At 41.2% G+C, this 22,066-nt stretch overlaps 1 protein-coding gene across 2 annotated transcripts in view; it reads right to left on the reverse strand.

Annotated features, from left to right (window-relative positions):
* The window catches only part of TANGO6 (transport and golgi organization 6 homolog), a 255,388-nt gene that overhangs the window by 224,102 nt on the left and 9,220 nt on the right, over positions 1 to 22,066 (reverse strand). Inside the window, exons 2-5 of one of the 2 annotated variants that reach the window (XM_060185257.1) lie at positions 15,395 to 16,035; positions 12,290 to 12,406; positions 9,366 to 9,507; positions 6,585 to 6,721 (exon numbers count right to left, since the gene is read on the reverse strand). In XM_060185257.1, coding sequence (XP_060041240.1) covers positions 6,585 to 6,721; positions 9,366 to 9,507; positions 12,290 to 12,406; positions 15,395 to 16,035 — 1,037 coding nt within the window. The remainder of the gene's footprint in view (positions 1 to 6,584; positions 6,722 to 9,365; positions 9,508 to 12,289; positions 12,407 to 15,394; positions 16,036 to 22,066) is intronic. The other variant, XM_060185258.1, reaches the window with a different exon arrangement.

Here is a 22,066-nt window from a genome sequence, read left to right on the forward strand (position 1 = left end):
AATTGTGTGGAGTTGTACCCCTCCTACCCTATGGTTTTGTTAATTAATCCTTTCTTAAATTAAAAAAAAAAAAATTAAAAAAAAAAAAAAAAGATTTTATTTATTGATTCATGAGAAATGATAGGAGAGAAAGAACCAGACATCTTTGTGGTACATGTGCTGCCAGGGACTGAACTGAGGACCTTATGCTTGAGAGTCCACTGTGCCACCTCCTGAACCACAACTATGTTTTTTATTACATAATTTTTATCAAATTTACAAAATACACACTCACTGTGGAAACTTTGGGAGGTAAAACTTTAAAGAAAAAAATTAAATCTTACCAGTTATCAGAAATATATTTGGTATACTTTTCCCAATATATTTCTATATAATTCTTTTTTTTAATCTGATACATTTAATATTTATAGTTTTGTGCAATGCTGAAATCTTCTCACTTGTTATACATTTCTTAAAAATATTATATTCAAGTTAATGTAAGAATTCTTAATTCTTTTCTAATTTCCAGACAAGCAACTTTTTCTAAAATGTCATTATTATAAATAGCACTATCAAATAAAATGATGGGGTCAGGGCATATAAATATATTTAGGATCAACAGAGCCTGTTGTGTCTTAACTATTCCAGACAAGAATCTATTTTAGTCTTGAAAATAAACAGTTTTTCCACAGCTTATGAATGGGTTTATTCCAGTACATACAGCCAATAGAAAGGTGTATTTCTGTTCCTTATTTTAAATGACTTTTTTTTTTCTTGCAGGCAGGAGAATCTCTATCCAGAAACTGTATGTGACCTCTGACACTGCACAAGACTCACCAAATCTGAAATCTGTGATTTGATTCTATTGGTTTGTTATGTATTAAAACAAGGGTTAGTGGTTTCAAAAAACACTTATTCCTTATTGCAAATGCCAATTTCCTCCTGTAAGGGGAACTACATTTAGTTTCTTTCCATATAAGAGCTTCACTTTGTGCGCTCTTTTTCCCTTGCCTGACCATGAAAACTCTAAAGGTCAGTATAACAATTGAACTATACTACAAATGACATCTAACATTTAAGTGCCTAAAGAATACTGGTTAAGAAAACTCCTACATTTTTACTTATCACACTAGGAAAGATAGACAATTTTTTAACATGCCTTTTTTATTTTTATTTATTATTGGGTAGAGGCAGAGAGAAATTGAGATGGGGAGGAGATAGAGAGGGAAAGAGACAGAGAGACACCTGCAGACCGGCTTCACCACTTGTGAAGCTTTCCGCCTGCAGGTGGGGACCAGGGGCTTGAACCCAAGTCCTTATGCACTATAATGTGTGTTGGTATGCTTCTGGATTCTGCTTGTGAAGTCTTCTGTTTTATCATCACATTGGGTTCACTTGTGTTGCTCTGTTTGCATGTCCACTGTTGGCTGGGCACCTCCCTGCCTCCAGGATATTGGTTTGGTGTCGTGCCCCCCCCCCCCCCCCCCGCACATTTAGTTTAGTCATCGCTGGTTCAGGCTTCTTCCTTCTCCCCGCCCCCTATCGTACTATTTCCTTGGTTCCTGACTCTTCCCCCAGAGGAGAGAGATGCAGGACAGAATTGTAATTAGAGATTAGATTGTTGTTGAACTGCATCCCTGCTCGTGAATAAAGACTGAACTGCGTTCTCAGCTCAGCCATGAGTCTCTGGTCATCTCTGTCTCCTGCCCGCGAAGCCAGCCTGGCAAAAATGACAAATGTGTGTGCTTAACCAGGTGTACCACCACCTGGCCCTAGATAGACCAATTTTGTAACACACTGTGTAAGCCAAGAAATAGGGAACAAAATCATTAAAAATTTTAAGTTACAGGCATCATTTGGGGTCCTAGACAGGGAATTCTTGGATTCCCCCATAGATAATATAAGCCTAGATCTCTAATAGATCTCTCTGTCCACCATCATTGCTCACTTCCATCAGGAAAATTATCAAAAACTCTTTGTAGGCTTCTTCAGGACCACACTGCTACTATGAATTAGCAACAGTAAGGACTGCACCACTCTCTGAAGGGATGTTGGGTTATCCTACTCTGCCACTCAAGGAAGACTGGTTCTGAAATGATTATAGCCTATAATGTTCCCAGATGTGACTATAGACTGTGAGCTCAATCTGACAGGGATTCAGAAGTTGTATAGGCTCCTGTGTTAGATTATTATGGTAAACAATTAATTGCATTTATATATTTCCTTCAAGTTTGTGAGCAACTCTTTGCCCTAATCCTACTTCATAGTTCTACTCTCCACTCTGACACCGTCTTCCCAGACAATATTTCTAGTCCACAAACATATTAGCTATCAAGCTCAGACAAAGATTACTAAGATGTAGGCTGCTATGAACATTCCTAAAATAGACTTCTTAGGTTCTTTCTATCCTGAAGTTCCTACTTTTTTTTAATTTAATTTTTTATTTATAAAAAGGAAACATTGAAGAGTCGGGTGGTGGTGCAGCAGGTTAGGCGCACATGGCGCAAAGTGCAAGGACCAGCTTAAGGATCCCGGTTCAAGCCCCTGGCTCCCCACCTGCAGGGGAGTCGCTTCACAGGTGGTGAAGCCGGTCTGCAGGTGTCTGTCTTTCTCTCCCCCTTTCTGTCTTCCCCATCTCTCTCCATTTCTCTCTGTCCTATTCAACAACATAATAACAACAATAACAACATCAATAACAACAATAACCACAACAATGTTAAACAACAAGGGCAACAAAAGGGAAAATAAATAAATAAATATTTAAAACATTTTTAAAAAAGGAAACAGTGACTAAACCATAGGATAAGAGGGGTACAACTCCACACAATTCCCACCACCAGAACTCCGTATCCCATCACCTCCCCTGATAGCTTTCCTATTCTTTATCCCTCTGGGAACATGGACCCAGGGTCATTGTGGGATGCAGAAGGTGGAAGGTCTGGCTTCTATAATTGCTTCCTTACTGAACAAGGGTGTTGGCAGGTCGATCCATACTCCCAGCCTGTCTCTCTTTTTCCCTAGTGGGGAAGGGCTCTGGGGAAGCGGAGCTCCAGGACACATTGGTGGGGTTGTCTGTCCAGGGAAGTCTGGTCGGCATCATGCTAGCATCTGGAACCCTATCCAGAGAATCCCCAGTCACAAGCTTCTGCTTGTTGGAGCTCACGCCAGCTGATGCTTGCAAGTCGCCATCTTTGCTCCGCCACCCCTGAAGTTCCTACTTTCATCTGTTCTATTCTTTCTTTATGGCTCCTATTTATGAAACATTTTGTCCTGCTTTCCATCTTATTACATTTCAGCCTCCAAGTTGCAGATGCTACTATGATTCTGGTTACTTCTCTGAGCAGATGACCTTAACAATGCTTCCTAGAACCTCTCTAGAGCCCTGTCTCATTAGGAAAAGATAGAAAGAGGCTAGGGGTTTGGATCAACCTGCCAACACCCATGTATCTTCTTCCTTTTGTATAGCCATTTCAATTTAATGTCATAGGAATCCTGAGGTTTGTGGGCTAGAGAATTGAGGGATTCTGTGAGAAAATTGGTTATGGGTGGTCGGGCAGTAGCACAGTGGGTTAAGTGCACATGGCGCAAAATGCAAGGACCGGCATAAAGATTCCAGTTCAAGCCCTCGGCTCCCCACCTTCAGGCGGGTCCCTTTACAAGCGGTGAAGCAGGTCTGCAGATGTCTATCTTTCTCTCCCCACCTCTGTCTTCCCCATCTCTCTCCATTTCTCTCTGCCATATCTAACAATGATGCCATCAATAACAACAATAAAAAAGGGGCAACAAAAGGGAAAATAAATAAATAAATAAACAAACAAGGGTAACAAAAGGGATGGAATAGCCTCCAGAAGCAGTGGATACATGGTGCAGGCACCAAGCCCCATCAATAACCCTGGAGGCAAAAAAAAAAAATTAAGTCACATGGACCCTTTTGGCTCAGGAAATGGCAAGTAGATAAAACATTGGACTCTCAAGCTTGAGCTCCTGAGTTTGATCTCTGATATTGCGTGTGTTAGTGATGCTCTGCTTCTCTCTCTCCTTCTCTAGTGAATAAATAAATCTTTCTTTCTTAATTCTTTTTTTATATTTATTTATTTATTTATTTTCCCTTTTGTTGCCCTTGCTTTTTTATTGTTGCTGTACTTATTATTGTTGTTGTTATTGATGTTATTGTTAGATAGGACAGAGAGAAATGAAGAGAGAAGGGGAAGATAGGGGGAGAGAAGAAAGACAACTGCAGACCTGCTTCACCTCCCCTGCAGCTGGGGAGCAGGGCTCGAACCATGACCCTTACACTGGTCGTAGCACCCAACTCCCGTGAATAAATAAATCTTAAAAGTAAACAGCCAGTGGTCCGGAGATGGTGCAGTAGATAAAGCATTGGAACCTCAACCATGATGTGCCAAGTTCAATCCTCGGCAGCACATGTACTAGAGTGGTGTCTGGTTCTTTCTCTCTCTCCTATCATTCTCATGAGTAAATAAATAAATTATTTTTTAAAAAAAGTAAACAGGAGTTGGGCGGTAGTGTAGTGGGTTAAGCGCAGGTGGCGCAAAGTGCAAGGACCAGCGTAAGAACCCCGGATCAAGCCCCTGGCTCCCCACCTATAGGGGAGTCACTTCACAAGCAGTGAAGCAGGTCTGCAGGTGTCTTTCTCTCCCCCAGTCTGCCTTCCCCTCCTCTCTCCATTTCTCTCTGTCCTAACAACAACAACATCAATCATAACTATAACAATAAAACAACAAGGGCAACAAAAGAGAATAATAAATAAATATTTTTTAAAAAGTAAACATAAATAGATAGGCCCTCTGAACTAGTAATTTCAATGCTAGGAATTTTTCCTATAGCAATAATTGCCTGTGTGCACTTTATGGAGATTAACTGTAGCTTTGTCAGAGCGAAAGAATGGAAATAGCTCAAATGTCCACTAGTAGAAGGCTGATTAAATTAATTAGGACACACTGATATTACGAAGTACTATGTACCCATGCAAAAAGAATGAGGCAACTCTACAGGAAATGACTATAAAATGATTTCTAAAGTATGTTGTTAAATAAAAAAAAAAAACCAGACTGTGTAGCATGACCATTTATATAAAAATTATAATATATACAAATATGATTTATATACAACTATAAAGTTAACTAACTATATAGACCATCTTTGGAAAATAAACAAGAAACTGGCAACAGTAACTACTTTTGAGAGGGAGAAACACTTTTTTTAAAAAAAGATTTTATTTATTAATGAGAAAGATAGGAAAGAGAGAAAGAACCAGACATCACTCTGGTACATGTGCTGCCGGGGATTGAACTCAGGATCTTATGCTTGAGAGTCTAGTGCCTTAGACACTGCGCCACCTCCCGGACCATGGGAGAAATACTTTTCTGTTTACCTTTTAGTTCTCTACTATATTAATTTACTTTATTAAATATCTCTTTTTTTTTTTTTTTTAAGAGAGCAACAGAGAGAAAGACCAAAGCACTGCTCAGTTCCGGCTTATGTTGGTGGTGCTAAGGACTGAACTTTTGACCACAGAACCTCAGGCATGAAAGTGTTCTGCATAATCACTACACTGTCTTTTCAGTTCAAGAAAAGATAGGGAAGGGGCCATGTGGTGACACACTGTGTTGAGCATATGTTACAATGCTCAAGGACCCAGGTTCAAGCCCCCAGTTCCCATTTACAGGGGGAAAGTTTTGCAATGGTGAAGCAGTGTTGCCAGTGTCTCTGTCTCTCTCCCTCTTTATCACCCCCTTCCCTCTCAATTTCTGGCTGTCTCTATTCAGTAAATAAATAAAAATAATACAAAAAATAAAAGATATGGAACAAGATAAAACTTCAGTTTCATATCCCAGCTCTGAGAGCAAACTGGGCTAATCATTTAATAACAGTGAGGTGTTCTTAAACCTAATAATTAAGTAGATCTCTGTCATGGGTTTTTAATTTATCAACAAGATCCTTTACTCAACAATAAACTTCAGTCTCATAGTTTTGACCTCAATATTAGATAACCATTAAAAGTTCTTTCTTAGGGTGGGGATAAATGGCATAATGATTATGTAAAGAGACTCTCATGCCTGAGGCTCCAAAGTCCCAGGTTCAATTCCCTGTACCACCATAAACCAGAGCTAAGCAGTGCGAAGGAAGGACGGAAGGAAGGAAGAAAGGAAGAAAGGGGAGGAAGGGAGGAAGGGAAGAAGGAAGGAAGAAGGAGATGAGCGATAGCACAGCGGGTTAAGCCAAGTGGTGCAAAGTGTAAGGACCGGCAGGATCCCGGTTTGAGACCCCGGCTCCCCACCTATAGGGGAGTCCCTTCACAGGCGGTGAAGCAGGTCTGCAGGTGTCTATCTTTCTCTCCCCCTCTCTGTCTTCCCCTCCTTTCTCCATTTCTCTCTGTCCTATCCAACAATGACAACATCAACAACAACAATAAAACAAGGGCAACAAAAGAGAAAATAAATAATAAAATTTTTTTTTAAAAAAAAAGAAAGAGAAAGAAAGAAAGAAAGAAAGAAAGAAAGAAAGAAAGAAAGAAAGAAAGAAAGTCTTCTTTCTTAAATGAGCAGATAATCTCCACAGTCACATGAAGCAAAGCCACTCACCTGCGGGCAGATATCTTGATAGTAACTCTCTGGTGAAAGAGACTGTTGTGGACAAGAGGCCAGAATTCTTGCAATCAGGTCACACTTCTTCCAGTCCGCAGCTGTTGCCTCTGCATCACTCCCGCCAGCCGTTCCCGCTGTCAGTGTAGGTAGGCAAAGAGATCAAACACTCACAGCAGTTTTTCCCACAGAAGTGCTTTCAATTTTTGGGTAAAAAGTGATTTTTCACTAGTGAAAGTTCCTTCCTTCCTTCCTCCCTCCCTCCCTTCCTTCCTTCCTCTGTCCCTCTCTCTTTCTTTGATCCCTTCCCTCCACTCCCCTCCCTTCCCTTCCCTTCCCTTTCCCTTTCTGTTGTTATTTTCACAGCTTTTCACTCTGGGCTGTTCTAGGCTTCTCAATGTCTGCAGAGAGTTGTCAGTCCTGAACTGGGCCTGCAGACCTCGATGATGTGGCCCCTGCAGACTCTCCATGCACATCTCGTACCTCTCTCCTTCCACTCTGTTCTCACGGCTCCACCTCTACTTTCCTGACATCAATTCCTCCACACATACTCTTCCTTCTGCCTACAATGGTCTTTGCTCACTCTTCAACTCAGTCTTCAGGGCTCAGTTTAAATGTCATTACTATCAAAGAGCCACTAAGTTTTTGGCAGTGTGCTACAGCAGTCATAGAAGACCAATGTGCTTGAATGATAAGGGAATGAACAAGATAGAAAGGAAGGTGGGGGTGGCACACATGCAGTACTAAGTGCAAGGACCCATGCAAGGATCTTGGCTTCAGCCTCCTGGCTACCTATATTCAGGTGTCTATCTTTCTCTCTACCTCCCCTAATCTCTCAATTTTGCTCTGTCCTATCCAATTAAAAAAAAAAAAAAAAAAGCCTCCAGGACCAGTAGGTTCATAGTGCCAGCACTGAGCCCCAGCAGTAACCCTGGAGGTAAAAAAAAAAAAAAAAAAAAAAAAGACAATGTACAAGGACCCAGGTTCAAGCCTCTGGTCCCCACCTGCAGGGGGAAAGCTTCACAAGTGGTGAAACAGGGATGCAGGTGTCTCTGTCTCTGTAACATGAAAGGAATCCTCAGGTGACAGCTATATATATATGAGTTTACTTATTTATTCATGAGAAAGATAGGAGGAAAGAGACAAAGAATTAGATGTCACTCTGGTACAGTGCTGCTGGGAATTGAACTCAGGACCTCACGCTTGAGAGTACAATGCTTTATCTACTATGCCACCTCCCAGGCTACAGCTTTTTTCTTAAAAGACACTTATTTTATTTATTGAGAAGGGAGGGAGGAAGAGGGAGAGGGAGAGAGAGATGCAGTACTGCTTCACTGCTTATGAAGCTTTCTGTGGTGACGCAGTACACTGGTGACCATGGATGGATGTCCTGACACAGTGCTGATGTCAGCCTTGGCGACAGAGTGTGCAGTGGTCTGCACAGTTGCATGGGGGACTATGGGCGGATCCAGTCTGTGCTGGTGTGCAAAGAAAAGGACAGCCAGCCGGAACTTGCACTCTTTGGCTGCTGCTTCGTCTCTTGTTCAGATGCAGAGGTGCACCAGGTATCCTGCCATGGCTGCTTCTCCTGGGAACTGAACACGTGTGACTCTGCTAACTGGTAAACTTTTAGACCCTCTATAGCCATGAGCAACCTTTACCAGAGCTGATAATTGTTTATCTTACAGGACTAAACTTTTGATAACTATACTCAGATTTTATGGACCTAGAGTACCCTTAACCCTTGATGATAGCTGCTTATTTTGCCTTTTACCTGTTTTACCCTAATAAACCTTGTATTGTTTAAACCAGTTCCCAGCTCCCCGCTGTGAATCCTTTTATGTGCCACACCAGCCCCCAACCAAAACCCCTTTTAAGTTAATTTACAACAGCTTTCACCCTGCAAGTGGGGATCAGAGCTTGAACCCAGGTCCTTGCACATTGTAACAAGTGTGCTCAACCAGGCGCACCACCCCCCAACCCCTTCAGGTGACAGCTTTGTAGAAAGAAAGTTTCTCACTACTTCAGATTAGAGGAGACCTAAACAGAAACATTTCCAAGAAGATAAAACCAAGAGAATATGAGATGTATCTGAATGTACTGAACAGACAGAGATGACTGAGGGAAAGCTTGAGAACAGATTAGTGGTTAAGTACATAAAAAGTAAGCAGACAAACACAAACAAAATAGGTATTAATTCAAGAAAGAAAAAAAAGCTATCAAAATATGCTACACAGCTCAGCTATAAATAAGAGTTACATAGAGAATATAAAAACTGAATATTGATCTAACCAAAATTAAGACAGAACTATATTAAGATGATATTAAGATGATATAAGGGTGGTAAGTTGGAAGGGGAATAATGGTAGGGTTTTGGAAAAGAACAAAACCATCCATATTTCACTTCCTTGGTCTTCATAAAGGCATAGTTTAATCTCAATCAGGCTTTTTGCTTGTGTTTTTGCTGTTTCCTGACTTCACACATGTGATAGTACTGCTCCCGGGCAAACATTTTCAACATTTTACCTCAGATAGAGACAGAGACAGAGGGAGAGACACCAGAGCACCAGTCCACCAGCCGGCGCTTCCCCTAGTTCCCTGATGCTTCCATGTGGTGCTGGTGCACAAAGTCAGGGTCAGGTGCACGGCAAGATGTACCCTAGGGTTTGAGTGAGCTCCCAGCCCCTCCATCAGTTAATGTCATGTGATAAAGAGACCAATAGTTCACTCTGACTTGAAGAGAAATGGATATTAAAATAATAGAAATATTCTGCTATTTACCTCCTGCTCCTTCCAAAATCCCCCGGACTACTGCCTGCACACCACTGGGTCTCATCAGCCGTTCAGACAGCAACTGCCCACACAGCCGCCGAAGCCAAGCTGGGGTCCGACACCTATCTTGGGTCTTCATACCTGAGCTGGACTGAAAAAGTAAGGAAAGAAATTGTTTTAAAAGTATATACTAGGGGCCAGACAGTGGCGCACCTGGTTAAGTGCTCACATTACAATGTACAAGGACCCAGGTTCAAGCCTCTGGTCCCCACCTGCAGGGGGAAAGCTTCACAAGTGGTGAAACAGGGCTGCAGGTGTCTCTGTCTCTTTCCCTCTTTATCTCCCCCTTCCCTCTCAATTTCTCTCTGTCTCTATCCAAGAGCTAATAAATAAAAAAATTTTTAAAGTATAGACTGAATCATGATAATTTAACAATATGCTACACAGATTTCAAAAACAGCAACACTTTGCAAACTAGGAGGTGATGCAGTGGATAAAGTGCTGGGACTCTCAAACATGAGGTACTGAATTTAATTCCTGGCATCCTAAGTGCCAAGGTGATGCTCTGGTTCTCACTCTCTTCTCTCTCTCTTTCTCTTTCTCTCTTTCAATATATAAATCTTTAAGAATATTTTTTAAGAGCAGTACTTTTCCTTTAACAAAGACTCTACAAAAGCTTCCTTTAAAAAAAAAAGTATTAGTGACTTAACATTGATTTACAAAATTCTAAGGTAACAGGAATAATTCCACACTGTTCCCACCACCAGAGTTCTGTATTCCCACTCCCTTCATTTGAAGCTACAGTAGTTCTCCCAAGGTTGCAGATACGAGTTAGCTTATTTCTGTAACTGTCTATATTTGTAGATATTTGCACCCCCCCCCTTTTATGGTCCTGCCTTCTCTTTCTTTGTGAGTCACACCTACACCTATTACTACTTCTTTTTTTCAAATTTTTTAATTTTTTTTAATTATCTTTATTTATTTATTGGATAGAGACTGTCAGAACATGAGTGGAAGGGAGAGACAGAGAGGGGAAGAGACAGAAAGACACCTGCAATACTACTTTACCACTCGCAAAGCTTTCCCCTTGCAGGTGGGGAACGGGGACTTGAACCTGGGTCCTTGAGCATTGCAACATGAGCGCTCAACCAGGTGCGCCACCACCTGGCCCCTACCTATTACTACTTCTAAATGTCCTTCCTTTTTTTCCTCTTCTCTCTCCAGTCCTAATGGAGTTACAGTTCAAAGCCCTCTGGTCATCTTTCCATTTTTCCCCCACTGGGAGTATGTACCAAAAAAAATTTTTGGAGGAGGGGTGCAAAAGGTGGGAGTTTTGACTTTTATAATTGCTTCTCCACTGGACATGGACACTAGCAAGTCAATCTATACCCCCAGCCTGTTTCTATCTTTCTCTATTGGGATAAGGCTCTGGAGAGGTAAGATTCTGGGACACATTGGTGAGGTCATCTGCCCAGGAAGTTCAGGATGGAATCATGATAGCATATGCAACTTGATGGCTGAAAGGAGGTGAGATACAAAGCAGGACAAAATGGTTAATCAACAGGAACCAAGAAGTAGGAACAGAGAAGATGAGAATAGGGACCTTGTGGTGGAAAGATTCTAGGAAGTCTATTTTAAGTATGTTCCTAGGGGCCCAAGTTGCGGATGCAACCATGATTTCCTTCAGAACTCCCTGGGCAGAGCTTACCACTGTGTCCCAGAACCTCTTCTCCCCAGACCACTTCCCCACCAGAGAAAGATAGAAACAGGCTGGGGGTATGAATCAACCTGCCAACATCCATGTCTAGCAGAGAAGCAATTACAGAAGCCATAAAGAATTTTGGTCCATACTCCCAGTGGGATAAATGTTAGGGGAAGATGACCAGATGGGGTTTTTGAACTTCAATTCCATCAGGACCCAGAGACAAAAGATGTGGAAAAAAAAAAAAAAAAAAAAAAGGGACATACTCGAAAGTAGTAGGTATGACTTAGAAACAAAGAGAAGGGGAGTTGGGCGGTAGCACAGCAGGTTGAGCTCAAGTGGTGCAAAGCACAAGGACTGGTGTAAGGATCCCAGTTTGAGCCCCTGGCTCCCCACCTGAAGGGGAGTCGCTTCACAATCTTTCTCTCCCCTCTCTGCCTTCCTCTCCTCTTTCCTTTTCTCTCTGTCCTATCCAACAACAACAATAATGGCTACAACAATAAAACAAGGGCAACAAAAGGGAATGAATAAATAAATAATAAAAAAGAGAAAGAAACGAAGAGATGGCAGGACTATAGGGGAAAAAAGGGGCAATTATATGTAAATATAGTTATAGAAATAATAGTCAACCCAGATCTATGACCTTGGGAGAACTACTGCAATTTCCAATGGAGGAAGTAGAGACCCCTGTTACCTTATAATTTTGTAAATCAATATTAAATCATCAATAAAAAAAATTAAAAATAGAAAGGGAAAGAAATATGTATGTATATATACATAGGAGAAAAAATTATTAGGCTGGGAAGGTTGTTCAATAGGATTTTATATATGAAAGGTTTATTCACCAGCATAATATTAAAAAAAAATCATTGCTGAATGAATAAAAGTATAGTTTAAGTCAAACTGCCGTAAGTCCTTTAAAAAAAAAACAAGTAATATTTTTTATTAAAAAAAAAAAAGTCCATTAAGAGAAAAATCCTTTAAAACCATCCTAAGCATCAATGTGTAATTTAGTTTTATAAGTGCCACTTAAAGATCTAAGAGGGATAGGGCAACAAAAGGGAATAAATAAAAAAAATAAATATTAAAAAAAAGTAAAAAACTTAAAAAAAAAAAAAGATCTAAGAGGGGAAATATGATTCAAGTAGGTCACTGAATTTGCTAGGAGAAAAAGATAACACACCACATTATCACTCATGACTCACTCACTAGAACCCCCAGGTCTGAATACCTGGAGTGGTCCTCCCTGCAGGATAAGTAACTCTCGGACTGCTAATGGTTGATACACTTGATTCAAGATGTCTTGCAAGGCCTCCTTAGATAGGACTCTTTCTTCTTCAGTTAACACCTAAAACAAACAAACAAATAAAAGCATGTATTTGCTTTAGCAAAATACAAGCCAGGCAGGCAATAGAAAGTTAACATTTTAGAGAGAGAGATACATCAATGGTATAGGGCAGAAATTGTATGCATGAGGTCCCAGGTTTGATCCTCAGATAGGTGTCTGCCTTTCTATTTTATTCCTCTCTCTCTCTCTCTTCCTCCCCCAAATCCCTCCTCTCTCTCTCTCTCTCTCTCTCTCTCTCTCACACACACACACACATACACACACACAAATAAACTGATAATAATGTTTTACAATATTGTAAAAGACACATGTAGAGGAAGGACAAGAATGCTTCTTTGGATTCTTGATGTCCTTAGGCCTAGAGGAAGCTACCATGCTGAAATCCTCCCAACCTTTCTCCATCCCTTCCCTTACTTCCAGTCAGGAGATCTGACTCATTGGGGGAAAAAAACCTCACTGACTGGCAAGATTAGCATACATAGTTCAACATATCCCTCTATCACTTAGTGGTGAATGTCCGTTTCTTGGCAAGGGCTTGTTTTATAGAGGTACATCCCTGCCAAGGCACTCTAGTTTTTCAGGACTCCTTAAAGCTGAGTGAGTGCATGGAGATAGCTCACCCAGCAGAGCACCTGCCTTACTATGCATGAGGTCTTGGATTTGAGCCCCAGCACCAGATGGGAGCACCATGGATGGCACTGGGGGGGGGGGGGTGGATAACCTACTGATAGAGCTGTCTCTCCCCTTCTGTGTTTCTCCCTAACACCTGCTAAAAATGTAAATAAATAAATAAAAAGCAGGCAGGGAGGATTCCCTGTGGTAGACTGGTAGTATCAGATGTGTGGGGCCCAGGGTTTGTTCCCTGGTACTGGAAGAAAAGCAAACAAACAAACAAACAAACCTTTGGGTGAGAACTGTCTAGTTCTGGGATGCACTGTTAAGGAAGCTCATTTGTCTCCATCTATAAACTTTGCTTACTAGCTTGGCCTTTATAAGTAACAGAAATGGCATTTTGATCTTTTTTCTTTCTTATTCAGCTTCAGGACTTGGACAGCAAAGAGGGGTGCTATTTGTTGGGCCCTTTGGAACCTCAACAAGACTGCTCTGTCTTGGTAGTGCAGTCAAACAGTCAGGCCCTGCTCACCGCCATTCAGCAAACTGTACATGGTGCAGCTGAGACTGTGCCCGGACTTTGTCCAGCTCCTCATGTGCCCCCAGTATGCTCCCCTTCTGTCAGCTCCTCCTACCTTCCCATTTACCACTGTTTGCATGTTTCCCTCCTCTCTTCTCTCTCTCTCCCCTGCAAACTCTGGGGCATTGCTTCACCCCAGAAATAGTAACAAGACCTGTCAACTCGACCACTTCATGTCAGGGAAATGCAGGCAGGAGGCACTGAGGGAGCTGTCAAGTCTCAAAATCCTGTGGTGAAGAGCACATGCTCTGCTTACAGGATGAAAAGGTACAGGGGGTGGGGGGGACGCCATCTCATGTCACTGCTCAGATGATGGAGGCTTTTAGGCACATGTTCGTGAACTCTGGCAGGAGAGAGAGATAGAGAAAAGGGAGAATAGAAAAGGGACAAGTGAAAGGTGACACAGAAAAATGAGGTGGGTGAGTATTAGGAGACCTGGCTGTTGTAGCTAAGGAGTCCCCCAGCATGTGGGCCACGCTGACCCTCCAGACACTGATATCAGCTTTTTGGTGATTTCTATGCTAATGCTGGTAGGCCTCTGACAGGGAGCAGTGGTCCCCACTGTGTTGTACCTGTGAGCCCTGTCTTCCCAATCCATGTGTGAGCTAGTTGATAAAAGGACTGGACTTATGTTTCTGTGGCCATCATAGCACCTAGTCTAGGTATATAATCTTTACTGACCAAGACAGCTAAAAACAGACATGTGCCCTTCACACCCAATAGCAGGAAATGCTGATTGAGCTATGGAATGTCCCAGGTGCTAAACATACTTTATCTCATTTCATCCTCCAATAAATAAATAAATAAAATAACTTGAAGAAGGAGGTGTGAATAATTTAATGCTAATATTAGTAGCAATTATTTTTTAATGAGCTCTACTGGGGATTAGACTACATACTTTGTGCACCTTATCCTTAATCTTCCAATTGCCACATTTTACATAAGAAACGGAGATTCCAAGAAAAAAGCTTGCAATAGTTGTTTTACACAGTAATAAGAAGGGACAGGTAAAAGGGACCCTGTAGGAGCACAAAGGACTATCATCTAATAAATGAAAGCTCCTAGCCCCTGAAAAAGGTCCATTTTTCCACTAGATTTGCTTTGGCATTTGATAGGAATTTTAGAATTTTCCATCGGCCCTTTTCCAGAGAAGTAGGTATTGAGAGGCCAGATGGCAGTGTACCTGGTTGAATGCACATGTTACCATGCAGAAGGACCTGGGTTCAAGCCTACAGTTGCCATCTATGGGGGAAACTTTACAATGAAGGAGTGTTGCAGTTGTCTCTCTTTCTCTCCCTCTCTATTTCTTCCTTCCCTCTCAATTTCTCTCTGTCTTAACAAATTAAAAAAATTAAAAAGGGGTTGGGGAGCTAACATAATGGCTATGCAAAGACTCTTGTACCTGAGGCTCCAAGGTCCCAGGTTAAAACCCTAGCACCATCATAAACCAGAGCTGAGCAGTGTTCTGGTCTCCCTGTATGTATCTTTATCTTTATCTCTCTCTCTCTCTCTCTCTCTCTCTCATTAAAATAAATAAAATATTTTTTTAAAGAAGGGTCTGAGAAGACAACATAATAGCTCTGCTAAAAAGACTCTCATGCCTGAGGCTTTGAGGTTCAGATTCAATAGCCAGCACAACCATAACCCAGAACTAAGTAGTGCACTTGTGTCTTTCTGTATATCTCTCTCATTAAAATACAATCAATAAAAATAAAAAAGAACTAGCTATCTATATACATATATCAACCCAACACAAATATAAACACATACCCACACACTCACTCAATGCAGTTTACCTCTTCCTCAGGCTTTGGTGTTTTCCTGTTGACTGGGCAGAATCCCAGTTGGCAAAGACCTGCTGCAATATCCCCAAAATGGCGGCAGAAAATCAAGCTCCCAAGAGATGCATGCTGAGCCACGCTGAGGAGGACCTTGCAGCTGGCGTACAGTCTCCGAGTTGTAGCAGGGGCAGCATCAAGGCTCACTACATCCTGAACAACAGCACAAAACTCAGTCCTGTATCTCAATGGGACTCCAACACCAGGCATGAGATAGGGACAGACACCCAAGGTGACCACAAACTGCAAAACAGACTGGACGGTCTTCTGCTGTGAGATGCTTAGTGTATCAGGGCTCAGGGCTGGAGCAGCTTCTGGAGTCCTAGGATTGGGTTTCCCTGGTTCGAAGTCAGCTGCAAGCTGGATCATGGTTTCCTTCAAACATAACAACAACAAGAAGGCTTGAGAGGTAAAATTCCAGGTGACATCCACAGACTTTTGTGGCCATTCTGCCTTACTAGCAATTTCATCCCTTAGCAGTTTCAATTTCTCCCAGTGAGGATCCTTCAGGAACTTGTCCTCCAAGGCAGTCAGATTAGATTTTAAAGTAGCCAAGAGAACATCATGCTTTGTGATCTGTAATGAACTTGAGCCTGATCCTTTTGAAGAAAAAAAAAAAAAAGAAAGAAAGAAAAAAGATCATAAAGTTGGAGAAAAAAGAAGTACTTCCTTCCATAGAGAGTGCCTTACCCACTTGAGTTCACCCTCTGAGACCTAGCTTGATGTCACTGACTCTGGAAAGCTTCCCCTAACTGTGCCAGCCCAGCCCAGCCCAGACACAAGTCAACACTTTCTACATTCCCCTAGCACTCAGAACATAGTTAACATATGTACGTAATACATCATCCTTTATCTCTCTTGTTCCTATTCCCCATGTGTCCCGAGGGCAGGGACCATGTCTTAGTTATCTTACTGGGTTTAAATTATTACTGGAATTGTAAAAAAACTGAACATGGGCTGAGCAGTGCATTCCCAGCTGAGTGCACATATTAAGTTGTGTTATAGTTGTCTTTCTATCTCTATCTTCCTCTCCCCTGTCAATATCTGTCTCTATCAGAAAAAAAAATCAAATTTTAAAAAGCTGAGCATATTACAAAGAAGATTCATTCATTCAAACTGTTCTAGGTTGCGGTGATAAAACACTGAGCAAAACAAAGTCCCCTTTTTCATGGAGCTTACAGTCTAAAGAGTCACAAAATACAGGCATAGAGTTCAAAGTCATTAATCACTACCACCTTTCCAATACCTAGTCTCAATTCTTCTTGACCTTCCCTAAAACAGTCTTTCCTGCCCTCTGCTGGCAAAAGAAATAATCAGTTGACACACTTCTTCCCTTCTCAGCTTCTGGAAACCCAAGCAGTACTTTCTGGTATTCTTATGTAGTGTCATCCCTTCAGTATCTCCTCTGTTGGTTCCTTTCCCTTAACCAAATATCTACATCCTTCAGGCTTAGTCCTGAACTCTTCACTCCACTCTGTAATGATATTATCCAGGTCATATCTTTGAAAAATCATCTGTGGTCCGGGAGGTGACACAGTGAATCAAGCATTGGACTCTCAAGCATGAGGTCCCAAGTTCAATCCCTGGCAGCAAATGTTACCAGAGTAATATATGGTTCTTTCTCTTTCCTCCTATGTACTTATTAATAAAGAAAAAAGTCTTAAAAAGTAATCTATACATCAACAATTCCCAAATTTATTTTTATTTTATCTTCATTTTATTTATTGGATAAAGACAGCAGAAGTTGAGAGGGAAGAGGTGATAGAGGGGGAGAGAGACAGAGAGACACCTGCAACACTGCTTCTCCACTGCAGGTGGGAGCTGGGGGTTCAAACCTAGGTCCTTTCGCATTATAACATGTGTGCTCAACCAGATGCACCACTATCCAGCCCCCAATTCCCAAATTTATACCTCTAGCCCTGTAAAGTTCCAGAAACATAATTCCAACTGCTAACATGATCTCTCCACTTGTTTCTTAGCCATCTCAGGTTCAATTTATTCAAAACATTAGTCTTGAGTCTCATCAACCCCCACCCCCAGACTCCTGCTGCAATCAGTCTGGTTACAGATCCATCCTTTTTCTTATTTCTCTTATCTAGTTCTTTTTTTTTTCTTTTGCCTCCAGGGTTATTGCTGAGGTTTTGGTGCTGGCACTGTGAATCCCCTGCTCTTGATGGCCATTTTTTCCATTTTATTGGACAGGACTGAGAGAAATTGAGAGAGAAGGGGGTGATAGAGAGGAAGAAAGATAAGACACCTGCAGACCTGTTTCCCCATTTATGTAACATCCCCCTTACAGGTGGGGAGTGGGGGCTTGAACCTGGATCCTTGCATGAATCCTTGTGCTTAGTACTATGTGTGTTTAACCTGGTGTGCCACCCCCACACCCTCCCCTTATCTATCAAACTTTGCCTGTTCTGCTTACAAAATGATTCTCAAGTTCATCTACTTTTTCTCCATATCATCACTACAAACTTTGTCCAAGAGACTTTCGTATCTTAAACTGAATAGTCTCTTAATTGACTTCTCTGCTTAAATTGCTCCTCTCCTAAAACCCTACACTGTACACGTGAGAGGAGAGATCCTTTTAATATTCAAAGTAGTGAGTCTCATGCAGCAAATATACCCTAGAGTGAACATGCTAAGCCACAGGATAACTGAGACAGGAAGTCTCAATTTAAGTCTTATTTCCTCAGAGGTGGTCTTCCCTGACCACTCTCAAAGCCAACCTCCACACTCTCCCCTAATGAATCTAGTTGCATTCCATTTCCTTTTCCCATACTTCTTCTCAGTTTAAAACTTAAAGAGGGGGTTAGTAATGAAGCTCAGCAGTAGAACATATGTTGTGCTTGTACTAGACCTTGGGTTAGATTCTCAGCACCTCCCCTCAGAAAAAACTCAACTTAATGAGGGGACTAGAGAGGTGGCTCAATGGTAGACTGTACGCGCCTTGCAAGGTTCTTTAATGTGTGTGTGTGTGTGTGTGTGTGTTTCTTTTTACAAAAGAGAATAAGAGAAAAAGAGAGACCAGAGTACTACTCATATTTGGCACACAACAGTGCCACTGCTTGAAAGTGGATCTTAAACATGCAAGTCCTCGGCGCAAAGCACAAGGACTGGCATAAGGATCCCGGTTCGAACCCTGGCTCCCCACCTGCAGGGGAGTCGCTTCATACGCGGTGAAGCAGGTCTGCAGGTGTCTATCTTTCTCTCCTCCTCTCTGTCTTCCCCTCCTCTCTCCATTTCTCTCTGTCCTATCCAACGACAACAATAATAATAACTACAACAATAAAACAACAAGGGCAACAAAAGGGAATAAATAAAATAAATATTAAAAAAAATTTTTAAAAAACATGCAAGTCCTGTGCTCTAATGCTGAGCTTTCTCTTAGGCCTATAAGGTTTTTTTGTTGTTTTTTTTTGCCTCCAGGGTTACTGCTGGGGCTTGGTGCCTGTACTACGAATCCATTGTTCCTGGAGGCTATTTTTTCCCTTTTGTTTCCCTTGTTGTTTATCGTTATTATTATTGTTATTGCTGTTGTTGGTGTTGGATAAGACAGAAATAGAGAGAGGAGGGGAAGACAGAGAGGGGGAGAGAAAGATAAGACACCTGCAGACCTGCTTCACCACCCATGAAGCGACCCCCCCCACCTAAGGTGGGGAGCCGGAGACTTGAACTGGGATCCTTATGCCGGTCCTTGCACTTCATGCAATGTGCACTTAACCCGCTGCCCTACGGCCAGACTCCTGCCTATAAGGTTCTTAACTGAAGCAGTTCTGTATTTATTCCAAGCAGACTGAAAAATTAAGGACATATATTGTAATTCTAAGATGACTACTGAAAACACAATGCAAAAAAAAAGATTATTTTATAAAACCATAGTTAAATGTTAAAAATATCAATGAACATGAAAGCAATATACTTCTGGGCAGGGGTAGATAGCAATAGTGATAACCAAAAGACTCTCATGCCTAAGGCTCCAAGGTCCCAGGTTCAATCTCCCGTACCACCAGAAGCCAGAGCTGAGCAGTGCTCTGGTAAAAGAAAAGAAAAAAAATTAAATAAATGAATAAAAGCAATATACTTCAAAACTAAAGTTAGTATATCTTCTAAGACACAAATTAGAAAGGATCATCTGGTTAAGTGCACATATTACAAGTTCCAAGCCTCTTGTCCCCTCCTGGAGAGGGAAAGCTACAAGTTGTAATGTCATTTACTAGAAAAATGACTGAATAAATGATGGAATAGTTGTAAAAAGTAGAGGAAGGCTTCTATGTACCTTAGACATATTAAGTTTTAAAAGGTGGAAAATAATGCACATATATAGTGTTACATTATGTGTAAGAATGTGAAAGTATATGAACTACATTGTTTTTATTTATTTCAAAAAAAAAGAAACAATGGAAGAACAAACTTGCATGCAAGAGGTCCCAGGTTTGATCAATATATATGCACCAGAATTGGGCTGGGGAGATACATAATGGTTATACAAAAAAGACTTTCATTCCTGAGGAAGCTAAGGTCTCAGGTCCAATTTCCAGCACTACTTTTAGCCATAGCTGAGTAGTGCTCTAGGGAAAAAAAAAAGAGAGAGAAAGAAAGAAAGAAAGAAGGAAAGAAAGGAAGAAAGAAAGAAAGAAAAGATGGATGAAGTTTGCAGACTCCTGCTTTATATCAAGCTAGCATTATTACACAAAGAATTACTGCAAATGACTTGGTGTAGGGAACTATGACTACATGTTCTGAGGACAAAAATCTATTAGTGTGCTCCAGGAGGTGGCTAAGTGGTTAAGGAACTAGACTCTCAAGCATGAGGACCTGAGTTCAATCCCCGGCAGCACATGTACCAGACTGATGTCTGGGCCCTTTCTCTCTCTCCTCCTATCTTTCTCATTAATAAAATAAATAAAACCTTTAAAAAAAAATCTATGAGTATACCAATGTTAAATCAATTATAAAACAAAAAAAAATAAGGAAATCATTTATAAACAAGCATGTGAAAAAAAAAAGAGAAACAGGTATGTGGGCCAGCTGGCCTTGCATGTCTAAGGGCCTGAGTTTAATGCTCAGTGCTACATATGCAAAAAAAAAGGAAAGAAAAAAGCTGTGTTGATGGTGGTAATGCAAACGTTACTATTTAAAGTATTACATAAATGTGTGAGCATGTATGAATATGTAATTATGTGTGCGAACATATAATACATAAACAATTACATTAATTTATTATAAATCAATAATTTCAGCTAAGAGAAAACAAGCACAAATATGAGTACAAAACACAATATAGAACAGCTTGGTAGACAAATATGCGATAACAGTCTAGGTCTTGGTATATACATACTCACTATTAAATTCCTTCAGCTTGGGAAGTGGGTGGTAGCGCAGCGGGTTAAGCGCAGGTGGCACAAAGTGCAAGAACCAGCGTAAGGACCCCGGTTCGAGCCCCCGGCTCCCCACCTGCAGGGGAGTCGCTTCACAGGCGGTGAAGCAGGTCTGCAGGTGTCTATCTTTCTCTCCTCCTCTCTGTCTTCCCCTCCTCTCTCCATTTCTCTGTCCTATCCAACAACACCAACAACAATAACTACAACAATAAAAAGCAAGGGCAACAAAAGGGAATAAATAAATATTTAAAAAACTCCTTCAACTTCTCTATAAGCTTGAAAGTTTTCATAATACAACATTAGGAAAATTCCAAAGCATTTCATTTTGATATGGAGTAACAGAAAGTGAGGTTTTTGTTTGGTTTTTTCCCCTGATAATCCATAGTTTCCTGGCTCTCATCACTGAAATCTGGAGGCTATAAAACTTTAGTGACAACAACTAACTCTAACGCCCATCTCATAGTCTCTCAACACCAATTTAAAAGAAGGTTATTTTCAAGAATGGCATAAAATCGCACTAATCTGAAACATCTTGTCAGATCTGAAAGCAAGAAAGACTACTAGGGTCATAGCCAAGAGTTAAATTGAAGTAATTGCCATGGATCACAAGTAGAAAAAAGTAGGAGTGTCGGGGAGTCAGGCGGTAGCGCAGCGGGTTAAGCGCCCATGGAGCAAAGCGCCAAGGACTGGCTAAGAATCCCTCTTCGAGCCCCGGGCTCCCCACCTACAACGGAGTCGCTTCACAAGCAGTGAAGCAGGTCTGCAGGTGTCTATCTTAGATCTCTCCCCCTCTGTCTTCCCCTCCTCTCTCCATTTCTCTCTGTCCTATCCAACAACAAAGACAACAATAGCAATTACAACAATAAAACAACAAGGGCAACAAAAGGGAATAAATAAATATATTTTTAAAAAGCATGAGTGTCAAGAATAGCTACAATAATTAAAATAAAAACAAACATCTGCTAATTCAAAGAGAAGAAAAATGACTCATTTGCTTCCTTTAGAAATTGCTAAAACGGAAAACAAGAAGGGCAACAAAAGGGAATAAATAAATATATACATATTTAAAAAAAGAAATTGCTAAAGCGAGAATTGGGCGATAGTGCAGCGGGCGCAAAGCGCAAGGACCGGCTTAAGTATCCGGGTTGGAGTCCCTGGCTCCCCACCTATAGGGGGTCGCTTCACAAGCGGTGAAGCAGGTTTGCAGGTGTCTGTCTTTCCCTCCTCTCTCCATTTCTCTCTGTCCTAT

This window comes from Erinaceus europaeus, chromosome 2 (assembly GCF_950295315.1).
Source record: "Erinaceus europaeus chromosome 2, mEriEur2.1, whole genome shotgun sequence".
Lineage (NCBI taxonomy): Eukaryota > Metazoa > Chordata > Mammalia > Eulipotyphla > Erinaceidae > Erinaceus > Erinaceus europaeus.